The sequence below is a fragment of the Sceloporus undulatus genome, chromosome 9 (assembly GCF_019175285.1).
Source record: "Sceloporus undulatus isolate JIND9_A2432 ecotype Alabama chromosome 9, SceUnd_v1.1, whole genome shotgun sequence".
In the NCBI taxonomy this organism is placed as follows: domain Eukaryota; kingdom Metazoa; phylum Chordata; class Lepidosauria; order Squamata; family Phrynosomatidae; genus Sceloporus; species Sceloporus undulatus.
Genome location: NC_056530.1, coordinates 13,056,386 through 13,082,111, shown reverse-complemented (window position 1 = coordinate 13,082,111; position 25,726 = coordinate 13,056,386). Strand labels below are relative to the sequence as shown.

At 44.6% G+C, this 25,726-nt stretch overlaps 2 protein-coding genes across 2 annotated transcripts in view; both read left to right on the top strand.

The window, feature by feature from the left end:
* COL16A1 (collagen type XVI alpha 1 chain) overlaps positions 1–15,341 on the top strand; it is a 121,701-nt gene extending 106,360 nt beyond the window's left edge. The window contains exons 57-67 of the mRNA XM_042439805.1: positions 401–456; positions 2,121–2,174; positions 5,341–5,391; positions 6,902–6,991; positions 7,546–7,581; positions 8,780–8,824; positions 8,909–9,097; positions 9,545–9,611; positions 11,695–11,871; positions 12,694–12,771; positions 14,205–15,341. Of these exons, the coding sequence (XP_042295739.1) occupies positions 401–456; positions 2,121–2,174; positions 5,341–5,391; positions 6,902–6,991; positions 7,546–7,581; positions 8,780–8,824; positions 8,909–9,097; positions 9,545–9,611; positions 11,695–11,871; positions 12,694–12,771; positions 14,205–14,407 (1,046 nt within the window). The 3' untranslated portion in view covers positions 14,408–15,341. The remainder of the gene's footprint in view (positions 1–400; positions 457–2,120; positions 2,175–5,340; positions 5,392–6,901; positions 6,992–7,545; positions 7,582–8,779; positions 8,825–8,908; positions 9,098–9,544; positions 9,612–11,694; positions 11,872–12,693; positions 12,772–14,204) is intronic.
* Positions 15,342–17,379: 2,038 nt separating this feature from the next.
* Positions 17,380–25,438, top strand: PEF1 (penta-EF-hand domain containing 1). Its single transcript, XM_042440862.1, has 5 exons — positions 17,380–17,516; positions 19,880–20,162; positions 21,553–21,708; positions 23,167–23,310; positions 24,463–25,438. The coding sequence occupies exons 1-5, from the start codon at positions 17,490–17,492 to the stop codon at positions 24,690–24,692; spliced, it is 840 nt and encodes a 279-aa protein (XP_042296796.1). The 5' UTR covers positions 17,380–17,489; the 3' UTR covers positions 24,693–25,438.
* The last annotated feature ends 288 nt before the right edge of the window (positions 25,439–25,726 follow it).

The window sequence follows — 25,726 nt, the reverse complement described above, 5'->3', positions numbered from 1 at the left end:
GACAAAAAGTAAGCTTGGCTATTGACTACTAGACCATTATTTGATACCTTCGCTAGTAATTCTTTTCTAATCCTCTTCTCAGGGGAAGTCATGGGTAATTTTAGCAATTTCCTTCTTGCTGTCAGATAGTCTTTGAAGTGGGCAGTTTTCAAAGGCTACTCACCATCGAGGACTTATTTGACAGACAGTGCTCTCACCCAGAAGGCTAGAGAAGAGTCTCTAGGTCCTATGATGCAGGGCCAAGTTCTGGGGCCTGGCAACCCCAAAGGCAGAGCATCCATTGTGACGGACCCATAGCTCCCATATATAAGATTCGGTTGGGTGAAGAGAGGTCATGGACGTGTAACATTTTGTAGGATGTTTAACGCAAACATTGTGAACCATCTGTCTATTACTTCCTAGGGCGACTGTGGCACGGCAGGACCACCAGGCAGCCCTGGGCGGACTGGACCCGAGGTAAGTTCTGCAACTGGAAGTGGGTTGTCATTATGGGACGATGCAAAGGGGAATGCTTTGTTCTATAAGTGTTGCAACAGCCTAGTTATAACAGGGTAGTCTGAATGCACCCCAGATTTCTGATCCAAGATCCAGTGGCATCACTAGAGTTTGCATTGTCCAGCGAATTAAGTCATGATGCCAACTGCCATCAACTTACTCTCACACCACACCATACAGAATCCTTAGTCATGCTTTTATATATACTCAGGTTATTCTTAAATTATAATTTCCTGTTAACACTGAATGTTATGGCAATAGTTGTGACATAAATAACTAGCAAAGTTAAAATTACTGTACAGTCAGCTGTCCATACAAACGGATTTGTTATCCATCAATTCAAGCATCCATAGCTTGAATATACAGCGTGCCCTCGGCTTATGCGGGGATCCGTTCTGGACCCCCCCCCCCATGTAAGCTGAATCCCACACATGCTCAAACCTCATTTGCATATAGTGGAAGCTGCGTATAGCACGCCGTGTATGATGCAGGTGCATTGTATATGAGTGTGTGCGCGTGCGCGCACGCGCACACACACACACACACACGGTGCGCCTGCATCATACACGGCTTTCAGCATACACTGAAAGCCGTGCGGGGAGAAGGGGGCTCTGCGTCCCATAGGGACTAATGGCACCGCCACATGCATGAGCCCCACTCATTTAAATGGGGCTCAACCATAGGTGAGATTTGCTTTACGCGGGGGAGTCTGGAACGGATCCCCCAACGTAAAGCAAGGGTACACTGTATGTATATGTATGCGCGCACACACACACACACAGAGTCTTCCCTCCAAATTCACAGGGGATCTGTTCTGGACACACACACACGTGAATTTGGAAATTTGTATATATTCAAGTCCCATAGCTTTGAATGGCCACGCATGGCCATGTGCACATGTCACGAGTGCATACACCATTAACCTTAATGCAGGTCACCCCTCCGTGAATAATCAAAACTGCAGATTTCAAGTCCATGAAAATGGAGGGGCGGATATATATATATATATATATATATATATATATATATACACACACACACACACACACACACACACACATAAGCAACCTTGTTTTTGCCATTTTATTTAAGGCCCACCATTTCACTACATTGTATTAATGGGACTTGAGCATCCATTGATTTTGGTATCCATGGAGTGGTCCTGGAGCCAAACCCCAGTGGATACCAAGTGTCTTCCAAATACCTTTCTATTACATTATCATACACACAACTTAAATGCATAAACATGTACATGGTTTCGTGGGGTTAAAGTGAAGATTTGGTAAGAAGTCGTGTTTTTAAAGAATTTTTTAAAAGAATAAAACAATGTTTATTATTTTTTAATGTAAAAATTTAGATTTTAAATGCCTGGGGTCTCTCCTTTCTCTTTGCACTGAGCTTTGCCCCACTCACACCATCTCTTCAGTGTTTGAAAGGGATGTGGGTGAACACCACAGTCCATATCTGTCAAAAGGGAGATGCATGGAGAGAGTGTGGGCCACATCTTACATGTGGCCCACACTGCACCCCCCTAGTAATATCCCTGTCAATAGCTGCTACACAGAAAGATGCATCTAGTCTGACTTTCCATGTATCTCTCTCTTTTTCTCTTTTCATTCCTCCAGGGAGAGCCTGGCCCAATGGGACCCCAAGGCAGACCAGGCCCTCCTGGTCATCTTGTAAGTCAAAACCCTTCTTCTTGCCATTTTTAATGGGCCAATTTATAGTTGTGTGGCAAAGGCATCTGCAAAGCTGTGGGCGCTGGCCGTGTGAGCTGCCGCCAAAGCCAGTCCCTGCTTGGCGTAAGCGCTGTGGTCTGTGGGTTTCTGTGAGTCACTGCGTAAAAGGCAGCACAATTAGTTAACAGCTCCGTTTTGGAATCTTTCTTCCTCGCCTTGTCTCCTCCGTTTTTTGCGAGAGAGAAAACCTACAATTATTTTAAAGTCAGCAGCACCATCTGTAGTTGGACTTTTTTGACGCAAGCAAAACTGGGAAACAGCAAAACAAAAAACAGCGCAACCCACTCCAGAAGGATAATGGCTGCTTGGAGGAGCACCTGGGAATGCTGTGAAGGATGCATTTTGGTGGCAGCTCCAGACTTCAGCTCAGTGCTTCATTAGCCACTGCTAAATCCTACGGAAGGTGTTAGGAAATCATTGAATCATACCGCTAATGTGTTCCACTGGCTTCAATGGGATTTGTTCACCATACAAAGACCCTATCTGGATTGGTTAGTCAGAGATTTTTCTATGGAATAGACAGTTTTGGAGAGTAGTGGAGTCTCCTTCTTTGGAGGTCTTTAAGTAGAAGTTAGATGGCCATCTCTCAAGAGTGCTTTAGTTACATGTTCCTATATGGCAGAAGCATTAGATGATCTTTGAGGTCCTTCCCAACCCTATGATACAATTGCATGAGTCTGAGTCTGAATCCTTAGAGTTTGCTAAAGAGTTGGATGTTGGAAACGTGAAACTCACCTCAACTAGAGACTCTCTCTTCTTGGATCTTCTTGGATCACACAGTAGGGATTAATCTTGCAGGGCCATTGAAAATAAAGATGGGAATTGTTGTTGCTGCTGCTGTGATTTCTTGCTTACCTGCCTTTCCCCATGGATTGAGGTGGAGAACAACAACAATTAACAAATATACAACATCAGTTAAAACACTTATAGTACAACACACCTGAAAGGCACCCAACTGGGAAAGGCTGTTTACATGAAATGCAGAAGTGCTGCTTTTGGTAACATCTGCACATTTCTGCTCCTGCTAACTTCTAGAGAAATGCATAATATATGACATGATCTCCCACCACCTGAAATTAAATCATGCGCAACCTTATTTGACACGTTCATTTCATGCCAGGTTGGTAGTTCCAGCGAATGTTCCTCTTGAATGCTTCGGCCTGTACCCAGATTACAAATGAAGAAATGGTGAGGTTCTTTGCTCGGTAAAAGCTGTCTCTGAATGGCCCGTATGCACAAATCCAAACACAGACACAGACTCAATAGAATTAACATTTCTACAAAGGGCGAACATTTCAAACAGGCTCGGCACCTTTACTCAAGACAGCAACATGCATTTGGGTTGCTCTGATCAATGGAAGGTGGTAGCTGCCATGTCTGTAGGGCAAGGAATCCACCTTAGATTGTCAACCAGGTTTTCAAGGTCCTGGAACCTGTCACTGCAAAATATATTCAGCAAATCAGAAAGTTCATTTTAAGCTATCCAAAACCTAGACTTGGATTCACTGCATCACTGACATAGGAACCACCAGCCATCACAGGACCTGACTTTCATACTGGAAGCAACCAAACTCTACCTTTCCTTTGCAAGCCATGCATAGTTGCTTCAGACGCTCTGCTTCTCTTTAGCGATGCCAGTGAAATCTGTTCTAGAATCTCCTAGTACCATATTTTCCCTGTTACAAAGGAGCAGCACCTTTGCAATTCCACTGGGACAATTGACAATTGAATCTGTAGCCATGTGGAGAGCGATCTGCTACCCTTAAAATTTAAAGATACTTACATATATTTGTTGCTATGTGCCTTCAAGCCAACCCAGTGGGGTCTATGGCCTCTGAAAAATATTAACCAAGATGCTCCATCATGTTTGCACATTGTAAATGTACTCTCATTTGTGGTCTGCGCAACACCGCCGTTCTCCTCAATGCATTGTGCCACCCGCAACAGATCTAAGAATGTGCTTGCTGCTTCTGCAATCCCAGTAATTCTAGGGGGACATTGAAGGTGATGGTGCATAGCTATGCACCATCCAAGAACATGCAGTATCATATGCAACAGGAGATGCTGCAGAATTTCACTTCAATGGCTGGAATCCTGTGGGTGTTTTGCGCACACACAAAGCTCCCTTGTGCATATGGTTGCACTTTTTTGACCCAGGTGCAATGTCCGTATCCAGTTCACAGTTGACTGTGAACTGGATATGGACATTGCACCTGGGTCAAAAAAGTGTGACCGTATGCACAAGGGAGCTTGTGTGTGTGCAAAACAACCACGGGATTTCAGCTATTTATTTTCATGAAGATGGAAGAGATGCAAATAAAAGAGAAGTGAGAAAAATAAAAGAAGAAGGAAGGCAGGAAGGAAGGCAGGAAGGAAGGAAGGACAGACATTTTGCATATAGAAATGTATACGAATGGCTTTCTATTAGCATATATTGTAGGGGGGGGAAATGCATCTTATTCTGTACAGTATATTCTTTTCTGCCCCAAATCTGCTAACATTTTGTATTAAAATCCATAATAAATTCTCTGCTGCTGATAGAAAGGGGGACCTGTATAAAACATGCAGAGAGGATTGCATTTCATTTGTAGCATCAATAGCAGGAGTGAGATAGGCAAGGTGAAAAGGTTTCCAGCTGACGGGGCAGAGCTCAGATCCTCTCTCCTAGATGCCTCGTTTTGAATTAAAAGAGCCCACCGTTCCCCATTCTGTGGCTTTCCATTCTGATCAGGGCAGGCATGTGAGTAAGAAATGGGGCTGCCCCTTGTCTCACCCGGTCACTGGTTCTGTGAAAGGTTTGGTCGTGAATTAAAAAACGCATGGGTTTTGCAAAACAGCTCTTGGAGAGCTCCCACTTTACTGCTTTGGAATTTTAATGCCTGACTCTCGATTCCTCTGCTCTGCTGTGCCATTGGTTTTTGGACACATGTTTTAATTTGGATCTGAAGCAGTTCAGGGGATTTCCTGAACTGCCTGGTAAGCCCTTTATGAACCAAAAGACGAAGGAAAAACCTGGGTTTAAAACCCCAATAAAACTCCCTGCTTGTGAATGTATCTGTGCTCTAATCCTCATCTCCAATGTGCCATCTTTTCTCTGCCTTTTTAGGGTCCTCCTGGAAGCCCTGGTCAACCTGGTCCATCTGGACTTGCTGGAGTTGTGAGTATCCTTGTTGTTGCTTCATAGGTGTGAGGGGTAACACTCAGCTTCCAGACCCCACCAGTAAAACAAGCCGCAATTTTGTCACGTCTGTCATACCATTCTATGCTTGTTACTTCTCTATATCTTCAAATCAACTCTGGCTTGTGATGAACTTCTCCTATGGTTGGAAAATTTTATTCAGATCTTCCTCTGAGGTTGAGAGAGTGTGCCTTGCCCAAGATCATCCAGTGGGGCTCCATGGCTCAGCGGAGATTTGAACCCAGGTCTACCAAGTCTGACATTCAAACCACTACATCCCACCAGTTGTCCAGCCCTAGTAATCCAGTTCCTATCCAACACTCAAGCCACAGCTGAATCTGCACTGCCAAAATAATCCAGTTCAACACTGCATCCACAGATTCCACCATCCATGGCTTGAAAATGTTCTTTAACAGCAAACTTTGACCATTTGACTGCTCCATTGTATATGATAAGCATCCACAGGTTTTTGTTATCCACTGGGGTCCTGGAAGAAAACTCCATCAATGGCCCACTGTATCCCCCCAAAATGTTTCCTTTTTATTTAATTCCCAGAACATTTCTAGACCAGAAGCACTTTCTCAACAGATCACTCTAAAAACAACAGCAAAGACCCCTGAGGGGAGCCCAGCCTTTGGAGAATGTGGAATGCAATCCATGATGTTTTGTAAAGGAATCCCTTAAGATGCTTTTTTTGTCTTGAAATGCATAGGGAATTTTAAAAGGAACATTGAGGGAATACAGTGTGTTTTATTATCCAGCTTTACAGCTGCCGCATTGATCCTTTCAGGGTAGGGGGTCTGCGTTTTCTCTATCCAAACGTGAAAATCGATAGGAATATGTCGGCTGTCACTGGCATGATCTCCACTTTGAAAAGCAGTAACAGTCAGTGGGTCCCATGCCAGTGGGTTTGTGAATCCGCTGTAGGTTTTAGTTCAGCCTTGCAAGGAGTTGTCCAAGGTGCCAAACCATCTGCCTCAAATAAGTTCAACACAATGGACAACTCCATTGATGCAATGGCTTGGATTCACTGACCCACTATCATGGGACCAACCATACACTAAAAGAATTGCCAATTTAAATTTAAAACTATTGAAATGGATATTTAGGGAACATGTGAGCTTCTCGGTGTGGTTACAGGGTATGTGTGGAAGGTAAGAAGAGAGCGCAAGAGGATGCATGAGACAAGACCATGCATGCGTGTGTGCAGATCCCCTCTCGCCATCCATTAATGCAGCTTCAGGGACAAAAGTATGGCTCGTCTTTGGCCTGAGTTAGGAAACAATAATCTGGCTTATGATACCTATCATCCCCACCCAGCATGGCCACTGGGACCAATTCCCCCAGCCAGCACAGTCTTATACAAAAATCAGTCCTGGCATGACAGAGTGACAGAGTTTGGGAATGTTTGAGCAAACTTTTCCCATTCACGGCATCTTCTTGGTGGCCTTTGAAAGTATCTCAGACACTTTCATCTCCTCTCTTACAGGGGCTGAAAGGAGAAAGAGGGTCCCCTGGAGAAAGAGGTCTTGCTGGGATGCCAGGCCAACCTGGACCTCCAGGTCACCCAGGACCACCGGTGAGCAGAGCGTGTCGAGATGGAAATCCCTTGGATCCCTCTGATAAGGAATTGTTCAATCAAATATATATGTACGGTACAATAGATAAGAAGCCTAAATCCTATTAGTTGGTTCCAGCTAAAGTAAACCAATCAAATCAACTGTTGAGTGGTAAGCTGACAGATTGGTAAACCCCATTGATTCAATGTACTCCAGTAGAATTCCATCAGCAAAGACCTTTTCGTTCAAGTAGACCTTCAGCAACTGGATGGTTACAAAATGGATGCGCTGGACTTCTAAATATTTCCACTGTATGAGGATGGCATTTTTAAATTATTTTAATTGGTATGTTAGCACTATAATTGATTATGTATATAGTATAGATAAGCATAGTTGATTGATAAGTTGTGCAATCTTTGTATTTTTAAGCTGCTTAATTGTGCTCTTATTAGAGCTGTTGCATGCTGCCTTGCATCCCAGCCCAGGGAGAATGACAGAATATAAATCAAAGAGTCAATTAATTAATTATCATCATTATCATCTCTCTTATTTTGTGTTCTTTGTGGTTCTCCAGGGTGAGCCGGGCTCAGATGGACAAGTCGGCAAAGAGGTAGGAGGATCGGTTTCTTGATCGATATGTCCTCCAGATCATACCCTCAATGTGCACCTAAATGAAGTCACTCTGTCAGCTCAACTATACTCAGCCCATCTGGAATGTCCATGTGGGGTGGAAGAAATCCCTTTTTGAAACATCTAGCTCATATGGACTACCAGGTTGCACACACTCATACACACCCCTGATCTCAAATTTGCTGTACATAAATGTGATCCCAAAAGACCTTCTTCTAAGATGGCGCTGGAGGTCCCATGTGGGATGGCCATGCCTTTCACCACTCTACTCCTTGCCTTCTTTCCTATTGTCATTCTGCCCCACACATTTCCACCTCTAGTGAAGGCCAGCAGTAGTATCCCAGCTAATGCAAATAGCAATGCCCTCGGAAGCTGGAAGCTCCATTAGCTACCATGGCTTTACACATTGATAAGGCACATCCTCCATAAATATCTCTAACTGCCTTTTTAAAACCTCATGCGCTAGAATTTTTTTTTTAAAAAAAAGAATTATGGGGATATTTTCTGACCCCACTAGATTTCAAGATCAGCTCCCTACAAACACAGAAAGAGAGCGAGAGAGAAAATTTGATCTCACTAAATGACATTGTTGTGTATTTTCAAGTCGTTTGTGATTTATGGCAACCCTAAGGTGAACCTATTACAGGGTTTTCTTGGCAAGATTTATTCAGAGGAGGTTTTCCATTGCCTTCCTCTGAGGCTGAAAGAGAAGGTGACTTACCCAGTGGGTTTCCATGGCTGAGTAAGAATATGAGCCCTAGTCTCCAAGGGTCCTAGTCCAGTACTCAAAACACAACACCACACTCGCCTTCTACCAAATGGCATGACTTTCCTTTACGATATTGCATCCTATTCCTACGCAGCGCCATGAATACTCTAATCCTATATTATCTCTAAAGCTAAACTGGGTGAGGCCTGGTTAGTACTTAGATAGGAGGCCATCAAGAAATGAAAGCAGGGACAGTACCATAACACAGTGAGATGCTTTGCTACCTATCAGAGTTGACTGTAGTGGGATATTTGGACCAAGGATCTGGCTCATTGTTAGGCAGCTTCCTAATATTATTCAGAGGTTGGGTCAATGGCTGCAAGGAAGCAGCAAGTAGTATCCCTCAGGTAGCAAGTTCTCACCAGATGGATCCCCGTGGTCATTTTTAATTCTCTGTTTTTCATACTAGGGCCCACCAGGAAAGCCAGGCCCTACTGGACCAGCTGGGGTGAAGGTAAGTGGGATACTGAATTCGCAATACTAGCCTCCAGTCCACAGGTAAAGTGCCTCCTAGACTTGACATATTTTTTCCTTTCAGGGTGAAAGTGGCTCTGCCGGGGAGAGAGGGCACCCTGGAGAAAGAGGCAGACCTGGGATGCCCGGAGGGCCAGGAAAGAGTGGAGAGATGGGCCCCATTGGGCCACGGGGCCCATCTGGGGAGAGGGGTCAGCCTGGACCTCCGGGTCCTTCGGGAAGCCCTGGGACCCCAGGATTGCCTGGGACAATGGTAAGAGACGCAAAGCACATGGCGGAGATTTAGAGGACTGTAGTGGGAAATGGAGTTGCGGTGATGGCTGGTGAGTTCCATGTAAGAGGAACTGTGAATCCACTGCTCCGAGTTGGAAGCAACTTTCAGGGGCTATCCAATGTGTTGGGGAATTTACAGCACCAAGGAATGTGAGAACAAAAACCTGATGTCAGTGGGGTGGTTTTAGGGCTTAGTCAAAAGTTTACCAGAGCTATCCAAAGTGCTAAATCCTAGCCATAAAATACATTCAGAACCCTGGATGGCTCCTTTTAGCTCCCTGGGACAGATTCACTGTCATCTACCCATTGACACAGAAGTCATCAGCCTCCAATGGGCCATGGGTTGCAGTTATGTCTTTGTTTTGTTTCATTTCTTCATGTCAGAAAAGAAAAGTAAGTGACTTCTATTTTGCTCCTCTTTTGCCAGGCAGATGCTGTCAATTACGATGAAATCCGGAGGTTCATCAGGCAAGAGCTGAACAAAATGTTTGATGGTTAGTAAAGAGCTTTGGGTTGGGGAAAAGGGTGATTGGGGACATAGACAAGTCTTGGGAACAGCGCCACTCTGTTAGTATTTTGGTTGGGAATTGACAAGTGCATACATGCAAGTAAATGACTCTGCAGGGGCAGAGTCAACATGGAAACTCTGTTCCACAGAGTTGCTCACAACCCACCGTTGCTCCAAAATGTTAGTCAAGTTCCTGCATCAAAGAGACGGAGCATAAGTTTATGCTCAAGGAATAATGCAACAACACCTTGTTAGTGAATTGTGATGCCAAATGAACAAGTGCATCTGCATGCACAATGTGCGTCAGTGTGCAGTCTGCATCCATGTGCAGTCTGTGTATAATAAAAAGGCGTGCACAACGCCACCTCAGCAACCTTGAACTGAATAGAAACACTCCACATCAGTAAAAAAAGTCCAAAATACCCAACTGCCTCCATTGTTGGTTAAGTGGCACTTTCTACAACTAACAGTAACAATGGCTGCCTCCACACTGCAGAAGTAATCCAGTTTGACACCACTTTAACTGCCCTGGCTCAATGTTATGGATTCCTGGGCATTGTAGTTTGTTGTGGCACTAGACCTCTCTGACAGAAAAGACTAAATGTCTCACAAAACTGTAGTCCCCAGAATTTTATAGCCCTGAGCCCATGGCAGTTAAAGTGGTGTCAAAACTGGATTATTTCTGCAGTGCAAATGCAGCCAATTGGATATGTATGGAAAAGGTTCAACAGGACAGGGTTTTTATTATTATTATTATTATTATTATTATTAAGCGCTTGCTTGGTAATTTCTCATTATGGCAATTTTACGACTGGCAACTATATTTCTTGTACCCTTCTACGGTTTGCTGCATGTTTTTGCTAAGAAGGCTTTTCAGAACTGCTATGAATGGTAAGACATACGCTTGTCTCGGTGCTCGGTTGCTCATATTGAATGCTGACCTTTGGAGTGACACTGTGTCATTAAATAAAATGCCCTCTTCAATTCACCAATGCCTCCCTTTTTGAACATGAAATACCCCGCCAACACACACGACAAAAGTCTAATATGTTCAAAATTTAGACCCCCATTTCTGGGTGAAGGGACAGAGGAGTAATCCATGATGGCTCCATTCTGTCCAAAATAGCATCCATTGACACTGTGGATGCGCTTTTAAGAGCCTAAAGTGTTCTTTCTCTGTAGATAATATTTCATAGCACACAGTTCAGAGCGGAAGCTCATTCCCTCGTTCCTCTAGCAGCTGCGCCAAACGAGGATTGATTTATATATATATCTCAGTGGATTTATACACCACCCTTCGGTACAAGACTCCCAGGGCAGTCTACAATTTGAAATAATAATAATAAAAAAAAGGAAAATGATAAAATTGAATAAAAGGGTAATACAAAATCTGAGAGGCAACAGTCGTAAAAAAATCAGCAGTCAGTATAATCTTGCCGAAGCCATAAATACATAACTAAAGACCAGCTATAAAGCATGCAGGAATCCTTGGGAAAAAATGTAACAAAAGATCTTCGTCTGGCACAGAAATAATGCAAAATAAAATAAAACGCAGAAAGTGTTGCACCACTCAGAATACAAATCTATGTTAATGAGCCATTTAAAAAATGAATTTTAAAGGAATTTCTCTAGGTAGGAGACGTCGCCATTGAGAAGATCCACTCCCTGGCAATAATCAGTTTAAAACAAGTTACTCGGTGCAAGAATGCAAGCCATAGAAGATAACAAAAACACCATGTTTTTACCTGAGGGGACACCTCTCTAGAAATCTCTAGGTCCTCCAGTGCAACTCTGTGGTCAACGTTCGACAGACACTGACCATAGAGATGCACTGGAGGAGCTACAAAGGCCTAGTAGAGTAGCCTCTCTAGGAATCCCTAGGTCTTTCAGTGCAACGTTTAGTTAAAGTTGACCATAGTGTTGCAATGGAGGACCTAGAGATTCCTAGAGAGAACATATTAATCAAATCCTTGTATAATCGAATCTGCAAATATCAAAGCCGCAAATATGGAGGGATGAGTGTACAAATAACAATGTGAGAACCATGCTCCCTTTGTCTCCCCCTGCAGAGCGGATGGCGTATTACACTTCCCGGATGCAGTTCCCAGTAGAAATGGCATCCCAGCCAGGAAGGCCAGGACCCCCAGGTAAAGATGGCACACCTGGGCGGCCGGGACCGCCTGGATCTCCAGGAATGCCAGGGCAAATTGGGAGAGAAGGACGGCAAGGTGTCCCCGGAATGAGAGGCAAGTATGATTGGAAGATCACTTATTCCAGGGTGGCAATACATGAACTGGTGTTGGTGTTATTTGCCAATTTAGGTAGCAACATAATAATCATGGGTTGTTTTCTATGCTCTGTGTGTCAGAGGGGCATGGAGTGACCCCAAAGCTGTCTTGTAACACACAACTCCTTCAGACTACCCAAAGACAGGGGCATCACTAAGGGGGTGCAAGGGGTTCAAACCACACCAGGTGACACCTTAAAGGGGGCTCCCAAACATCTGCCTTTTGGTACGATTGAGTTTAAGCATTCACCAGTGTCCCTTTAAAATACTGAGCTCAGTGGAAGCGATGGGGTGAGTGGATCTCTCTTGGTCCTTTTGTTTTGGGTGCCTAAACTCTGTTTCTAAATGCTCGGCTCCAAGTTTAAGTTACTTCACTGCTAGAAATTTGGGGACCAGAAGGGTGGAATTCTTATTGGGCAGACAACACCTTCATTTGGCCTCCCCTCCCATATCTAGGCTGCTTTTACTGGCTATCTAATGGTTAAGGTCCATAGCTTTTTGTGGGTTTTTCGGGCTATGTGACCACGTACTAGAAGAGTTTATTCCTGACATTTCGCCAGCATCTGTTGCTGGCATCTTCAGAGGGCCCAGTTTGGAATGACTGTGGCCCACACTTATCCATTCAGAAGTCTGACATGAGTCTTAACCACCAGAGTAAAATAGGACCAACTTTTGACATAGCTTGATGTCTTAAAGCCAAGCATGAAGACAACCCTGTAGGTGGCCAAAGATGGCTTGGTGGCCTTGTACCTCCTATTTCATGGTCCTTCTCTTGGTGCAGGTGAGCCTGGAGCCAAAGGAGAAAAGGGAGACAAAGGGATTGGAATCATGGGTGAAACTGGACTTCCAGGCCCTCCAGGTAAAGTTTCTTTCTATGTACAAAAGACCTCCTTGACAAAGGAATAGACAATGAAGGAGAGTGGTAGATGGTCCTTCATTATTGCTTTGTAAATTGCAATTGGATGGCCCCTCTTCAAGGATGCTGCAGGGGATTGGTTAGATAGCCCTTGCAAGAGTTTATTCTGCTGGTAGCCGGGATCCCAAGTCAGTAGGGCAGACCATCCACTCCAGTTTTTGCTTTAAAGGAGCTACGCAAGGTCCTAAACCTGTTCATGGGGATTGCCTGACACCTTGGACAACTCTCTTCACATCTGAAGTAGAACGTCTAACTAAAAAGATTGCATGTACAGCGCTGTGTAAATTTATAGCGCTTCATAAATAAAGGTTAATAATAATAATAATAATAAATTCCCTGCCCTGCTGATATGGGAGCCACAAGTGGCCACTGGTCCCTTCCAGCTTCATGAATCGGCATGTGATTTAATGCACAGAAATTGCATCTCTTGGCTGTGATCTGAAGGGCCTGCTCCGTTGGAAGGCAGTCTGTATAAAATGCTTCACATCTCCGATATTCTACTTAGTAAAATTAGAGTTATGAAATTTGAACTGTAATCCCCACAGGATCTCAGGGGGGAATTTATTTCCCCGCCACCACTGTCCCGCAAAGAGCGGTTGTGACCCACAGTGTTTGGGAATGGGATGGTCTTCACTCGAAACAAAACAAGCAAATACTTGGGAGCATTTAATGCAGTGGTTCCCAAGCTTTGGTCCTCCAGAGATTTTGGACTACAGTTCCCAGAATTCCTGACTAGCTATCTGGGACCTCTGCGAGTTGAAGTCCAAAACACCTGGAGGACCAAAGTTTGGAACCACTGATATAATAGGAACCATAGAAGAAACTGAGACGTGTCTCCAGATGCCCAAAAGGTGGTTGTTTTAGTAGCTGAAAAAGCCCTGTTCATTTCAGCCTGTGTGTATTCTGAAAGCCTTCGATATAAAATTATTAAAGGACAGCATGTAAATGCATGATATCACATTAAGAATTGTTGTTGTTGTTGTCATATAAAAACACATTTACACTGGCACATTGCCTATGGCCTATTAAGAATCTAAAGCCGTAATGTTAGAATCCCAATTATCTATTAATAATCAAAGTTGTGATGTTCTGTTAGCAGGCACTATCCAACCATTTACTAGTCTTAAGACCCATTAGCTTTACAAAAGACCTGCTTCTCCAGTGAAGAGAAACACTGATAGAAATTGCAAGAGAGAGGAAATAAGTCGAGAGGAATGCTCCTATTTTCGAAGCCTGCCGTGATGAGGTCCTGGATTCAAAACTGCCCAGTATACCCAAAGAAACCATGCTAGCCCCAGACCTTCCTGCAATTTCGGGAACCAAATAGTACACACTAGATCTCAGTGGCTTCCCTCCTCTTCATTTCTTCTCTGCAGGGATCCCAGGACCGCCAGGCTATGGCAAGATTGGTCTTCCAGGGCCAATGGGGCAGCAGGGTATTCCAGGTATACCAGGACCCCCGGGGATCACCGGACCTCCTGGAAAAGCAGGGCATTGCAACCCTTCAGATTGCTTTGGCATGATGCCTCTGGAGCAACCGATGTACCAACCCAAGAACATGAAAGGCCCATTGGGCTGAAGAGCTGCAAGGACCAATTTCCTCCTACAAAGAACTCCATTGGAAGTAGCCAAAAAACTAAAAATCTGGTCCTTCAGGACTATCCATGAATTATTATCATTTCTCGTTGTTGTTAATATTTCGACTATATATATATAGTTCAACCTCTCATGATGCCATTTTTTAAAAAAGAAAAAATAACAACACAACAGCACAAGGGCTTGTGTGTATATATGTGTGCGCTTATGTGTGTGAGAGAGAGAAAGAGAGAAAGATTAAAACAGACTTTGAAATTGTCATCCGTGGTTACCCAAATATGTTTTTGAAACGATGCACGGAGAGCTAATCTGGGGTGTTATTTGATGTTTCTCCCATCCATTAGGAATTTATTAGTCTTCATTTAACAATATAGGCATGATCCACTGGGAAATTCCTATGAAGAGAGGGAGGCACGGCTCCAGTCGATCATTTTAATGGGATTCAAGTCAGATAAGGTCCCAGTGGTTTCTCCTCTTTGGCAGGAGTTTCGGGATGGGTTTAGAGGGGGAGGAAAAGACCTACAATGAAAGAAGGTGCAATTCTTTGTGAAGCTGACGGCTTTCATGGCCGGCACCCATAGTTTTGTTGTGGGTTTTTCGGTCAATGTGTCCATGTTCTAGAAGGGTTTATTCCTGACGTTTCGCCAGCATCTGCGGCTGGCATCTTCGTTGCGGAGAAAGGCGGGATATATAAATCCTGGAAATAAATAATAAAAATATTAATTAATTAATAATAAACTATTCCTAGACCCCAAAACTATCAAGGTTGGATAGACCGCGGTCCTTCCTTGACAGCAAGAGATGCCATCCATGGTGTCTCTTGCACCCTTTGATTTTAAAGGAGACTGATAGAGGAGCAAAGCTGGGCAGCCTTCCCAGTGCGTCCTCCTAATTATTTAAATAAACGATGCCTTGTTTCCTAATTGGTATTTGGCTCACTTTCATTGCGACCCGTTGGCTCACATGCCACATCGACATCGGCCAGATGAAAAAATCCATTTATGCTCTTTGTCCGTTTAACAAATGGCTGGCCTGGTGCAGCAACAGCTATGCCTGGCATCCAGCTTCATCCTATTTTTATGTAAAATGCAAGCAGATTTGGGATTAGATAGCAATAATAACTGCAATAATGGGATCTTTTCACCCTAAACCTGAACGAAAGGTGGCTCTGTAAAACCCTGGTGGCTTATCCTATCTCAAGTAAAAGGAGTTCAGTTCCTTAATTTCTTTGTTAAAGGAACTATTGTGAAAAGAAGGCAACTGATCGCCTGGTTTGCATTTCAAGGTTTATCAGGGTGTTGTTGTTTTTTGTCCAAGTATCACAGAGTTGGATGAAATGCCAAGGACCATCCAGTGCAACCCATTTTGCCATGCAGGAACTCTCAATCAAAGCAGCCCCAAACGATGGCCATCCAGCCTCTGTTTAAAAACCTGCAAAGAAGGGGACTCCACCACTCTTTGAGGTTTCAAACAGCTCTTACTCTCAGGAAGTTCCTCCTAATGTTTAGGAGGTAGCTTGCATCCATTGCTCTGCATCCTAGTCTCTGGAGCAGCAGAAAACAAGCTTGCTCCATACTCAGTATGACATCCCTTCAAATGTTTAAACAAGGCCATCATATCACCTTTTAACCGTCTCTTCTCCAGGCTAAGCATCCCAGCTCTCTAAGTCATAGAGATATTGAATCAAAGAGTTGGAAGAGACCGCAAGGGCCATCCAGTCCAACCCCATTCTGCCATGCAGGAACTCTCAATCGAAGCATCCCCAACAGATGGCCATCCAGCCTCTGCTTGAAGACCTCTAAGGAAGGAGACTCCATTACACTCTGAGGGAGTGTGTTCCACTGTCAAACAGCCCTCACTGTCAGGAAGTTCCTCCTAATGTCGAGGTAGAATCGTTTTTCCTCTAGTTTGCATCCATTGCTCTGGATCCTATTCTCTGTAGCAGCAGAAAACAAGCTTGCTCCCTTCTCAATATGACATCCCTTCAAATGCTTAAACAGGGCTATCATATCTCCTCTTAACCGTCTCTTCTCCAGGCAAAACATCCCCAGCTTCCTAAGTCGTTCCTCATAGGGCTTCATGGTTTCCAGACCCTTCACCATTTTAGTTGCTCTCCTTTGGACCAGTTTCTCAACATCCTTTTTGAATTGTGGCGCCCAGAACTGGACACAACACAATATTCCAGGTGGGGCCTGACCAGAGCAGAACAGAGTGGCCCTATTACTTCCCTTGATCTAGACACTATACTTCTATTAATGCAGCCTAGAATCACATTGGCTTTTTTAGCTGCAGCATCACACTGTTGACTCATGTTCAATTTGTGGTCTACTTGGACTCCTAGATTTCTTGTTAAGTCTTATTAAGCCAAGTGTTCCCTCATCCTATATCTATGCATTTCATTTTTTCCCTGCCTAATCGCAGTACCTTACATTTCTCAGTGTTGAAATTCATTTTGTTACCTTTGGCCTAACTTTCTAATCTATTAAGTTCCTTGTTAATTTTTATTGGGATTGAAGTCCAACCAACTCCAACAGCTGGAGGAACAGGGCTGTAAATAATCTTAAGCCCACTTTCTTTCTCTCTCATGTTTTTTGTTTCCCCTTCTGTGCTTTCAACTGCCTTGTTCTTTTCCATTGGGAAAGGCTTTGAATGAAAGGAAGGTTATATAAATCAGTATAACTGGGGGATTATGGGAGCTGCGGTCCAACAGAACAACTTCCCCTCCAAGCTGTTTCATTTAGTAATTTATTTATTATTGTTTATTATTTATTTTTCTCTTCAAAGAAGCCGCCTTTTGTCAGCCAATTTGATTGACAGCTCCCTCGGTGAAACCTCCACTCTTCCCTCTCAGAGAGGGAAACAAAATGGCGGTGTGTTGTTCTGCCTCTCCTTTTATACCCCTCTGCACTCGGTTAGCCCCGCCCACGGCGCGTGACTGACGGCGCCGCGGCGGCCAATCGGAAGAGCCGGTGGGCGGGGCTAGGGCGGCGGAGCTGGAGCCGGAGGGGGCGTGGCCATAGAGAGAGAAACGAGGAAGTGGGCGTGGCCCAAGCGGGAGACCTTCCATGGCCGCCAGTTACCCGTATGGACAGGTAAGGGAGCGAAGGGAGCGCCCCGAAACCGCGGGGGCCGACGGGAGCCATGGGCCCACCGGTTGCCTAGGCGACGGGTTGAGGCCTAGCTGCATCCAAGGAGCCTGTTTTGGGAGTAGGGGGGTTCGGGAAGTAAATAAAGGAGGAACCAAGAAGGGTTGTTTTAGCTGGAATTTTGTCACCTCTTGGGATAGACAGCTTGGGGCATACTTGGGATTTGAGGGGATTTGTGGGATGTTTCACCCCATATGGAAACAGGAAGTGGGTGTTCAAGCTGGAGTGACGTCACGACTTGGGGTGGTGATGTCATATCCTGGATTGGGACATTGGGTGACGTCATGGTTGGGATTGTAGGGGATGCATTCTGGGATGTATAAGCCATATATATGCATTTGAAAGAGGATTCTGGGAAGCATGAGCCATGTATGGAAAGGGGGTGTTCAAGCTAGAGTGACGTCATGTGTTGGGTTAGTGAGGTCATATCCTGGATTGGGACATAGGATGACGTCATGGTTGGGATCTGGAAGTGAACTGGGGGTATTCTAGGAAGTATGAGCATTGTATGGAAGGAAGAAGGGGGTGTTCCAGCTGGAGTGACATCACATCTTGGGGTGGTGCGGTCATATCCTGGATTGGGGTATGGGATGACATCATAGTTTAGATGGGGGGATGCATTCTAGGAAGTGTAAGCCATATATGCAAACAGGACACCATACTTAGGATTTGAAAGGATATTGGGGCATTCTGGGAAGCATGAGCCCTGTGTGGAAATAGGACCAAGGAGTTCAAGATGGAGTGATGTCACAACTTGGGGTAGTGGTGGCATATCCCACATTGGGGCTCAGGCTGATGTCATGTTTAGGACTGGGGGGAGGGCATTCTGGGAAGTATGAGCCATATGTGGAAAGAGGGAAGGGGTGCTCCAGCTATAGTGACATCACATTTTGGGGTGCTGAGGTCATATCCTGGTTGGTGCATATGGTGACGGCATGCTTGGGATTTGAGGGACTTTGTGGGATGTATCAGCCATATATGGAAAGAGGAGGGAGTGTTCAAGATGGCTAGTGACATCACATCTTGGGGTGGTGAGGTCATATCCCAGATTGAGGCACAGGCTGATGCCAAGAAGATTGAGAGGTGATATGAAAGCCATTTTCAAATATCAGTTGGACTATTCCATGGGGCAGACAGGTTTTCTGCTGCGCTGGAGGCTAGGACCCAAAACAGTGGCTTCCAGTTACAAGAGGAGGAAATGCAATGGACAAAAATTGGGAAGAACCATCATGGGACACCCAAGGGCCATCCAGACCAACCTCATTCTGCCATGCAGGAACTCACAATGAAAGATGGCCATCCAGCCTCTGTTTAAAGACCTCCATAGAAGGAGACTACACCAAACTCAAGTTAAAGGACCAGAAGGTTATGGCCTCTCCTTTGCTGAAAGTTATTAAACAGAGGTTAGATGGCCACATCTCAGGGATGCTTTAGTTGCAGGTTTCCTGGACTAGTGGTGACCATTGATTCCCTTTCAGCATTCTCCTTCTGGGATACTCTGTGGTAACATTTTCTATTCCAAGTAGTTGTGGGGGACTTGGCTTCCTCCTCTGTGTAGTAGAGGAAGGCTCCAGAGTGTTGGGGCAGTGATGCCAGCACCTGTTCTTGTGGTTTTACCTGTTGAACAAGTTAAGTAGAGAACAGCAGCACTTGGAGCTTTGGGAAACAGTGGTAGCCATGCACCTTGCGCATGGTTTATTTTTTCCAGAGCCTTTTGCCCAAACACAAATCCTTTCCGCTCTGCTTCTGACGCCACCACCGGAGTTGTGAATCTTTCACGCCTACAGATGCAAGGCGTTTTCCCCGTTTCTCTCCAGCAAAATGCAAGGCAGCACATTTGGGTACAGCAGGAGTGGGCACGCTCCAGAGGGCTGAACCGCTGGATTTTTGGATGCTCTTGGCAGATCACAGCTGTGCTGACTGAACAACTGGAAGTGGCATTGCATTGCTCCCCTGTGGTCTCTCATTTGGGGCTGTTTGCGGGAAGGGATTGTGTTTGCACTTTCATGGTTGAAACGCACAAACACACACACCAACAGTATTTTTAAGTGCACCACAGTGGCTTTTTATGTTAAGCAAGGGGAGGGTATCACCGGAATTACATTTTTACTGTGGGGTAAGGCCTACACAGTTCCCACATTCATTGTATAGCTCTAGTGTGATGTTTTTATATGTGAAGAGAGCAACAGGATTTTTTTCTTTTACCAAAACCCTTTGATTCAAAATGCTGGGAGTCATTTTCAGTGGCTCTCCTCATGCCCATCGTTCCTCTCTGTTCCTCTGTTTCTCTCTCTCTTCCTTTCTCTCAGGGTTACCCTGGATCTGCAGGACAAGCTCCAGGCGCTCCTCAAGGGGGCTACCCTGGGAGCCAGTATGGAAGCGGGATGCCTCCCGGGGGTCCCTATGGTGGGTCGGCCCCAGGTGGTCCATATGGGCCACCAACTAGTGGAGGACCTTATGGCCACCCTTCCTCTGGGACTCCTGGCGGGATGTATGGAGGAGGCCCAGCCCCAGGAGGACCATATGGACAGCCCTCGACTAACCCATACGGTGCCCCTCAGCCAGGACCCTATGGGGCAGGAGATCCTGGAGGTGAGTGGTAAAGTTCCTGCAGCTCTTAGGATGGTGACGTTTTTGTTTGGACTGGTAGCCATGCGTAACACCAGCTGAAGTGTGTCAAATGCTAATGAATGGCCAGTGGCAAAATGGTGAGTCAAGGAGGGCTCTGGTCATTGCATTGAAGAGAATGTCGCCCTGCGCAAAGACCAAACAAAAAGACATACACAGACATAAGGTAGATTTATGTATGTGTGTACCACTAATGGGATGGTAGCCCTTGAAGGTTAGTAATGGTTTGCGAGGTTGAATAGAGTGTTTTTGGAGCAGGCATCTTTATTATCCCCCTCCCCTTAAGAGGGGTATGATCTCCAGAAACCCTGGGCTTTGCCAGAGTTCTTAGCACTCACTCTCTGCTACCTGTGCACTGCTTCAAAGACTCAAGTCATCTGTCTTTGGCATCCATCACTTAAAGGGCCTCTCTGTGTGCATCTGGAGCCCTTGACGCATGCAGGCATTGTACTGCAGGGTAGGCAAGACAGTCGCTTAATTGAATTATTCATCTCCATTTAGAATGACACTCAGGAAGGCATCCCTCTTGCATTATTTAAGGTTCCAAGGTGGGAACGGAGGAGCCCTGAAGCGGCCACCCTGAGAGGGGGAAATAAAACTTTATGGCTGCACATCTGTCTCCTGTAACAGGCTAGCCCTTGCATCCTGCTGAAACAACACAACTTGCGCATGTTTGCTCTCCACTTTACAAACTATCTGTGGAGTTCTCCATTCATTTTCATTCTCTGCTTGCAAGGTTTCATATCCCAGATTTTGTATTGCAATTCAGCTTTTTGCCATAGGATTAATATTTTGGATATTAAAAGGAAAATAAGAAGCACAGAAGTAGGTTTTCCAGAACCTACCTCTTCGTAATCCTTCTCTAGTGCAGCCAAATCCTCCTGAGCTTCAGAGAATTCCCCTTCCTACATGCCCAGTAACTTGCAAACCTTCTGAGCTATGCCTTGGTTGTGAGTGTTGACAGGTACCTGCCATGTCTTTTGAGAGCAGAACGTTTTGAAAGAAATCATTTTCAAGAGGGGGTTGCTTTAATTGTGCTGTCTTCAAAGAGTTTTTTTCATTGTATTCAATTGTGTGTGTGTGTGTGTGTGTGTGTTAAATTGTTTTTAGTGTTGTGTACAGCTTAATTCCATTTTAATGTTGCTCTCTTTTTTGAAATGTTTCATCTGTATCGGGTTTATTTTAAATTCTCCCAGTTTCAGGGAAAGGTTTGATCTAAATGGAGGAGGAGGAGGAGATGATGATGATGATGATGATGATGATGATGATGATGATGATGATGATGATGATGATGATGATAGTATTAGTAATAATAATAGCAATGGGTCAAATGGTTTGCTGTTTCCCCTTGCAGGGAACATCCCCCCTGGCGTGGACCCCGAAGCCTTCGCTTGGTTCCAGAGCGTGGACACAGACCACAGCGGTCACATCTCAGCCAAAGAGCTCAGGCAGGCTCTTGTCAATTCCAACTGGTCCGCCTTCAATGAGGAAACTTGCATGATGATGATGAGTGAGTCTGGATTGAGGAGATTCAGTTTTAACTGGTAGCACATGTGCTGGAAACCTCAAAGCTGGACTTCTGCAATGTGCCTTATGTTGGGCTATCTCTCTACCGAGTTTGGAAATGTCACTTAGTTCAAAACATGCAAGACTGGTTATTAGTACATGTAGGAGTGATCATATTACATCAATATTAAAATTGTTCCACTGGCTGCCAGTTAGTTTCCATGCAAGGTATAAAGTATTGGGTGTTACTTTTACCCCTGCATGGTTCGGGCCCAGGTTACCTATGGGATTGCCTTCCCCCATATAATCTGCCCCATAAAGTCACATCATTTTGGAGAACATTTACTTCAGTCAGACAAAACCAGGCTAACAACTGTTATCCAGAGGACATTTTCTTCAGCTGTTCACAGATTGAGGAATGACCTGCTGGAGAAGATTTGTCAACTGGATGCATTCTCTTGAGTTTGAAACCACAGTAAAGATCAGTACAAAATATCTCTCATGAAGTCATTGATTGTTTGGAGAGATCAAGCTCTAGAGATGATTTTCTACTCATTCAACCCTTTTCAGATGTGAGTTCTCATAGGTAGAAAACTTGGAAACAGGATAGATGCGTCATGATACCTTGGGCCTTTCCAGTGGCCAGTGTGATCAGTAGTGAGAGCCCTTGCATATCACAACATAACAAACAGTGTAAGCTTGGAAGTCCTCCTTGAAATTTCACCTTGGTCTTGAACACATGGGACAGCTTTGAGCAAGCGGCTCTTGTCTCTGTCTCACCACCACCCTTCCCCAAAATTTATTGTGGAGAAATGAGAGTGACCCCTTGGGAGGACTGCCGCATAATCTATGCACAGAGCATTGAACAATCTGAAATGAGCTGCATAAATGCTAAGGGTGATTATTGCAATCTAATTGTGGTTGAAGCTCATGTGCTGTCACGCTTGCCTTCCTTGAATGGAGCTGTATATCACATTTTGCTATCACCATACAAACAGGGGTGGGGGGAGCACTTGCTGTTTTGTCTTCTGTTACAGCAGCTGGTAGTGCAAGACAAAAAGAGTCAATACAAGTGATATTTTTGTTTTTTAAAAAAAAATGCTGTAACAGTAATTCAGTTTAAAAGTCATGGCCTGCTGTTAAGTTGTGGCACCGTTCCTAAGGGACAATTTCCCGACTGCAACATAGCCCCCAAAGGCACCCCTGTAACTTGTCACTGCTGTCAGAAAAATGGCTTTAGAGAAGAACTTCTTGGCACTTGTAGCACTTTTTGGCTCCTTTCTTCCTTTGGTCCGACAGATTTTGAAACACTCCTGGATCCTCAAACCTTGATCAACCACAGGCAAAAGTGGAATTACGTGCCTTTCTCACAGCTGCTTCTCTTCCCAATCTTAAAAAGCAGTGCCTTCAACCATTTCCACTGTTCAGTGCCCTTCTCTCTCTTTCCTTCCTGTCTTGGCAGACATGTTTGATAAAACCAAGTCTGGGCGGATGGATCTCTATGGCTTTTCAGCCCTGTGGCGCTTCATCCAACAGTGGCGGAATCTCTTCCAGCAGTATGACCGCGACCAGTCTGGATGCATTAACTGTAATGAATTGCACCAAGGTAAGACCCCAGAATGAGGAGAGGGATTCTTGGTGCTCAGGAAAATCATCATGAATGGGACAAGCTGCCATTAAGACTAGAGCTGTTCAGATGATTGTTTTCAGGCCAAGAGGCTGATCCAAGGCAATCCTGAATCAGTTGCTGTTTCTTCAATGATTGGCAGCAACCAAACACTCACCTCTCCAAGCTTTATCTTGCCAAGTTGCACTGAGCAATCATAAATTTTTCCACCAGCTCAGTCCAAATCTTCAACAACTGTTAAGGGACTTAATCCCATAACGCATTAGGAGAAGAATTCAGAGACGTACCCATATGAGTCTGGAATATCAATATGCAAAGGAGTCTTGTAGCACATTCGAGATTAATTGAGCAACAGAAGTTGTAGCATAGGTTTTCACAGACTTGGTCTACTTGCATCTGAGGAAGTCTAATGAAAGCTTATGCTACAACTACTTTCACTCAGTCTCAAAGGTGCTACAAGATCCTTTTGCATTAGGAGAAGGATATGATAACACCTATTAAATAGGGGGCTACGTGAAGCTATCTTAGTTTAGATTTGCATCAGACTGAACTAACTTTATCTGTCTCTTACTGAGTGTCTGCCAAGTGAACCTCAGGCATCTCAGATAACAAATGTGGTTGAACCCTGTCTTGTGAAAGTCATATGGCTCTGTGGGGAAGGACTGTAGTATGCTAGGAAAGAGCCCTACCTGAAACCCTGACGGGCTGTTCCCATTCAGTATAGACTGAGATGCTAAACCAATGAAATGACTTTAAGATGGCTTCCTATACCAATTGATGTGATTGACTTGGCATGGTTGAACTGACTAAAATTGAATGTGGATGCTTGAGACTTGATGGTTGAATGTAGAGATGAAGGGAGATCTGCTATAGGAAGGTCTCAGCATGGTTAATGGTTAAGATGGATAGTAGTTAACCCAAACCTCTCCAGGAATCTTAATGTGGTGAAATGTGGTTGAATGGAAAAGTTTAGCAGGAACTGGGGGGGGGGATGGACATAGAGTGTTTTGCCTTGCCTTAATGCCACATTTGGGAAGTCAGCAGTGCAGAAAACTCTAGAGGTTTGCACCTATGGCTATATGAATCTCTTCTCTATCTTCTGATCATCTCTCTCTTTTGCCATTCTGCTAGCTCTTTCCCAAATGGGGTACAACTTGAGCCCCCAGTTTTCCCAGCTGCTGCTGTCCCGTTACTCGCAGAAGGCCACCAACCCTGGCATCCAGCTGGACCGCTTCATTCAGATCTGCACGCTGCTCCAGTCAATGACCGAAGCGTTCCGGGAGAAGGATACGGGCATGACGGGCAACGTCCGGCTCAACTATGAAGACTTCCTCATGATGTCAACCACTCGCATACTGTGAGGACTTTCCTTCTGGGAGAAGAAGGGATAGTGATGGCAGTCTTGCTGGAGACTGACAAAAGACCCAGAAGGAAGAACTAGTGAGAAAAACAGTTATCTAGAGGGCATCTATGCTGTGAAGGAAAATGATTTTGTGTATGGTGGATACTTTGAGATGACTTCTTTTGACGTGGTTGTATGATTGATTCCCAAGAATCTGATGCCCTGTGTAGCCACTAACAGGCAGACAGCAAACACCAAGCCAAAATGTCACTGCCATGGCCTTGGACAATGGTCACCACAACTCTTTCCCTAAAGGAGTCTCCTCCTTTGTCCCTCAGTAAGATGAATCTTCATCCCACATTTTAGGGTTCTTATGGTTGCCAGGTATTTGGAAGAGACCTTCTTGCTCCTGAGTTTTCTTTCTGGGGTTTGTCATCAATCACGAGTTGCCAAAGTAGTTCTGGTCATCCATTCCAAGTTCAGCTCTCCCTCTTTGCCATTCAATGATAGTAAGAGCATGAGCCAAGATCTCTTTATTATTTCTTGGCGGTCCTTTCTCTTGAAGTTTGGGTGCTCCTCTCCCTCCCCTGGTTTTCTGTTGCAGTGCTAAAGTACAACTGCTGACTTGCCAACAGCTGATTTAGTTCCCTCTCTCCCCAATTGCCAACATTTTGCTTGTGAGTTTTGTAGGGGCCAAAGTCATAAATTACAATGTGTCAGTCTATACCTAGGTAAAATGCTTCAATAAAGGACCTAGAGCACTGAGAGATGTGTTTTGCTCTTTGTTTTCTGCATCATAATTTTACAGAATCTTGTGTAAGCAAAAAAAAAATAGAGACAAACTAATATAAAACCACCCAAGAAAGGCTAAGCTATTATTAAGATTAATAAAATATACTTAGAAGCAGATCATCCAGCAAATCTGCTGCTTGGGCAGAAATGCATAAAGATGACCCATTCGGCAACTGGATATTCATGGGCTGCAGTTTCCATCATCTCTCAACAACATAGCCATGTGAATTGCAGTCCCAAAAATATCTGGAGGGCTATGGG